Below are 3358 nucleotides of genomic sequence, written 5' to 3' on the forward strand. Positions count from 1 at the left end.
TCCCATAACCGTCAGGGATACTACTATTCATTCCAACTTAAAACCTAAATGTCATCAAGACTCCATACTTTCTTTATTCTCTACTGAAGAAATAATTATTCCTTACTCCAGGTATTTCCTTTCATTTTGAGTGAGCTCTGCTAGTTTTAGCAGCCTGGCTTCTCTCCACATGGCTCACTCACTCACGCCTCCAAGTGACTGTGAAGAATGACTAGCTGACTGACTTACCCAACTGCTGAGTTTGGTAGGAGAAAGTGAACATATGTAACCCAGACCTTACTTCTCTCCTCATCTGGGAATAAATCTAATTCTGCAGTTTAGTGTGTACCTGGAGATAAAAGTTACATTCAACATTTGTGTAACTAGTAATAAGAGCAATATCTAGGGTCCAATTTGCCTTATTTCTTTGCCTAATTTCTCAATTAAAGTGAAACTAGGTCAGGGAAGAATGTTCTATATTAGGGTAACTACAGTATTCATTTAATTTACTAAGCGATAGAATTTCCAACATTTCTGAGTTTAAGAAATTAGAATTTGCCTGTTGGAAGTGGCTCATAAAAATCATTCACCCAATTAGAACAACTAGTGGAAAAAAACAAGAAGAAACAAAGCAAAAAGTCAGGAAAGCAATGTTTCCAAAAGTAGCAGAGCTTTTAAAAACTTCCTTATGGTGACAGCATCAAAGGGCCATTTTTGCTTTTAAAAGCTATTTTTCTGGCAATAAATTTGTAGAAAACTTAATCTGCTATAGTGTTTCGACATGAATTCTGAGGCAAGCCAAGTCACTGTCTTGTTTTATAATTAGAAAGTATTTTGCAAAAATCTTTCTAAATTCATATTGCTTGAGAGTACTTTTAATCCCAGTTAGATAGCTTTCTTGGTTTTAGGCAGTGACAAAATCCAGGTAATTACTTGAGAACTACAAAAGATGATTGAGGCCATTACTTCTCAAGCACTAAGGCTAGAACTACACAACCAAGATGATGAAAGAAAGGGAAGACTTTAAGACTTTAGGTATTGTCTCAGTAAAACTTGCCTGAAAAGGCTCAACAAGAAAAATTAAAACCTACAGAAAAGTTTCAAAAGTTGTACAGTGAACATCCAGTCTTCATGTAGATCGGCCCACTATTTTGCAACATATGGTTTAACTTTCTGCATAAACACATATATTACTATTATTTTGATGAAACATTTTAGAATTCATTGCAGACACAATATTCATTCTTAAATTCCAGCATGCATCTCTTAAGAATAAGGTGGAAAGGCGGCTCCACCTACCTGGCCACAATACAATCACCAAATTCTGGGTCAGAGCAAGCACTGATCCAATATTATTATAGTCTATATTCAAATTTCACCAATTTATCCCAATAATGTTCTTTTTATAGCAATCTTTTAATTCCAGGATCCAATCCAGGATCATGCATTGCATCCAGTTATGTAACTATAAACAATTACATAACTAATACCCTCTAGAATTATTATGTACGCTTACCTGTTCACATACATCATGGCACATTTGGTTATCCTTGGAATGATCACAACACAATGCACCTAGGAAGAAAAAACAAATACCCAAAGTTGCCCACTTTAAATAAACAAGATAGTTAAGCTAAATTGAATGGTTACAACAAACAATTTATTCAACAGATTATTATTATTCATTTTAATTCAACAAAACTTTACTGTGTATCTAGTAGAAGCCAAGGACAATGCTCGGTTGGTTCTTGCCCTCAAAAAGCTTGTAGTCTCATAGGAGAGATTGTCATGTAATAATAGCTAATGCACTGTGTACTTTCCATGTGCCAGAATTTTACTAAGTTTGCTTTATGCATTATCTTATTCAATGCTTACAATTGCCCTATGGACTCTATTCTATTACTATACTTATAATGTAAGGTTAAATTAAAAAGAAAAAAAGAGTGAATTTTGTTTTGGACATGTTAAATTTAGGGTTCCTACAGGACATCCAGATAGAAATTCCAGTGAAGTCAGAAATCCAAGTCTGGATTGCAGGTAAAGCCAAGTCTAAAGATCCAAATTTGGAAACATCAGCATAAAGAAGGTATATGGAAATCAGTGACATTGCCTAAGGAGAGTTTCTAGTGAGAAGTGAACACAGCATCAAATTCTAAAGAACAGCAATATCTGAGACATAGAAGAAACAAAGACAGAGATTGAAATGGAATGGTCAGAAAGGTAGCAAGAAAGTGGCATCACAGAAGAGGGAGTAGCTAGTGTCATACACCAGAACAGTCAGGTTAGGTTGAAGACAAAAAAAGAAATGGGTTTACTAATTACGAGGCCACTTAGTGACCACAATGTACTTTCTGTGGACTTGGTAGAAGTGAATGATATTAAGAAGTAAACCAGAGATGAGGAAGTATTTGTTTATAGCAAATAAAGTTAGCTCTAGAGAAGTCTAGCAGTAATGGAAGGGAAACAGAGAGTGGTAGTTATAGGAGGATACAGGATCAAGGGAAGATTTTTCCAATTTTTTAGACTGGCCTTTGTCCATGGTTCTGGGGAAACTCTAAACCCCTGGAATTTCCTGAGTAATAGGAATGCCTCTGTTATGTTTATGAAGTGGCCCAAGGTCTCACCTAGATATCATCAGGTACAGAAAGGTCACCCACATGATAAGAGAGTTGCTTTGATCCTCAGGATATCACCTCGATCTCTCAACCTCCAGCAGGACAGGGGAAATGAAGATTGAGTTCAACCACATGGCCAATAATTCAATTAATCATCTACGTGACAGAATCCTAATAAAATCTCTAGATACCAAAGCTCAGTGAACCTCTCCTGGCTGGTGAAGACACTGATGTGCCAGGAGGATGATGCACACTGATTCCATGAGGAAAGGACACAGAAGCTCTGCATTTCCTCCCAGACCTGACCATGTTTCTTCTTTTGACTGGTCCTCCTGATTTGTATCCTTTATAATAAAACTGTAATCATAATTATAGTACTTCCTCAAGATCTACAAATCATTGCAGTGAATTATTCATTCTGAGGGTGTCATGGTAAATCTGGATTTATAGCCAGCTGGTCGGAAGTGTGGGTGGCCTGAGGACCCCCAAAGTGTGGCTGGTGTCTGAAGTAAGGACAGTCTTGTTAAGGCTCATGCCCTTCAACTTGTATGGTCTGTTCTAACTCTGGTGGTCAGTGCAGAATTGAATTGCTGTATACCCAGTTGCTGTATACCCAGAATATAGGATGTGGGTTGTATTTGGGACTAGGGATATAATAATGAATAAATGTTATGCTCTCTGACTTCATCCAGGTTACAGTCTGATGGTAGAACAAAGTCTAGACAAGAGGAAAGGATGAAAGGGCACTCATAAGTCAAGCGGGA

The 3358-nt window shown here is 37.1% G+C and overlaps 1 protein-coding gene across 3 annotated transcripts in view; it reads right to left on the minus strand.

Annotated features, from left to right (window-relative positions):
- Nucleotides 1–1549, minus strand: part of RECK (reversion-inducing-cysteine-rich protein with kazal motifs) — a 54080-nt gene extending 52531 nt beyond the window's left edge. For 2 of the 3 annotated variants that reach the window (XM_014531541.1, XM_014531540.1), the window contains exon 1: nucleotides 1496–1549. In XM_014531541.1, coding sequence (XP_014387027.1) covers nucleotides 1496–1519 — 24 coding nt within the window. In that variant the 5' untranslated portion in view covers nucleotides 1520–1549. The remainder of the gene's footprint in view (nucleotides 1–1495) is intronic. The other variant, XM_014531542.1, reaches the window with a different exon arrangement.
- Between the last annotated feature and the right edge of the window lie 1809 nt (nucleotides 1550–3358).

The sequence above is a fragment of the Myotis brandtii genome, unplaced genomic scaffold (genome assembly GCF_000412655.1).
Source record: "Myotis brandtii unplaced genomic scaffold, ASM41265v1 scaffold806, whole genome shotgun sequence".
Classification (NCBI taxonomy): Eukaryota; Metazoa; Chordata; class Mammalia; order Chiroptera; family Vespertilionidae; genus Myotis; species Myotis brandtii.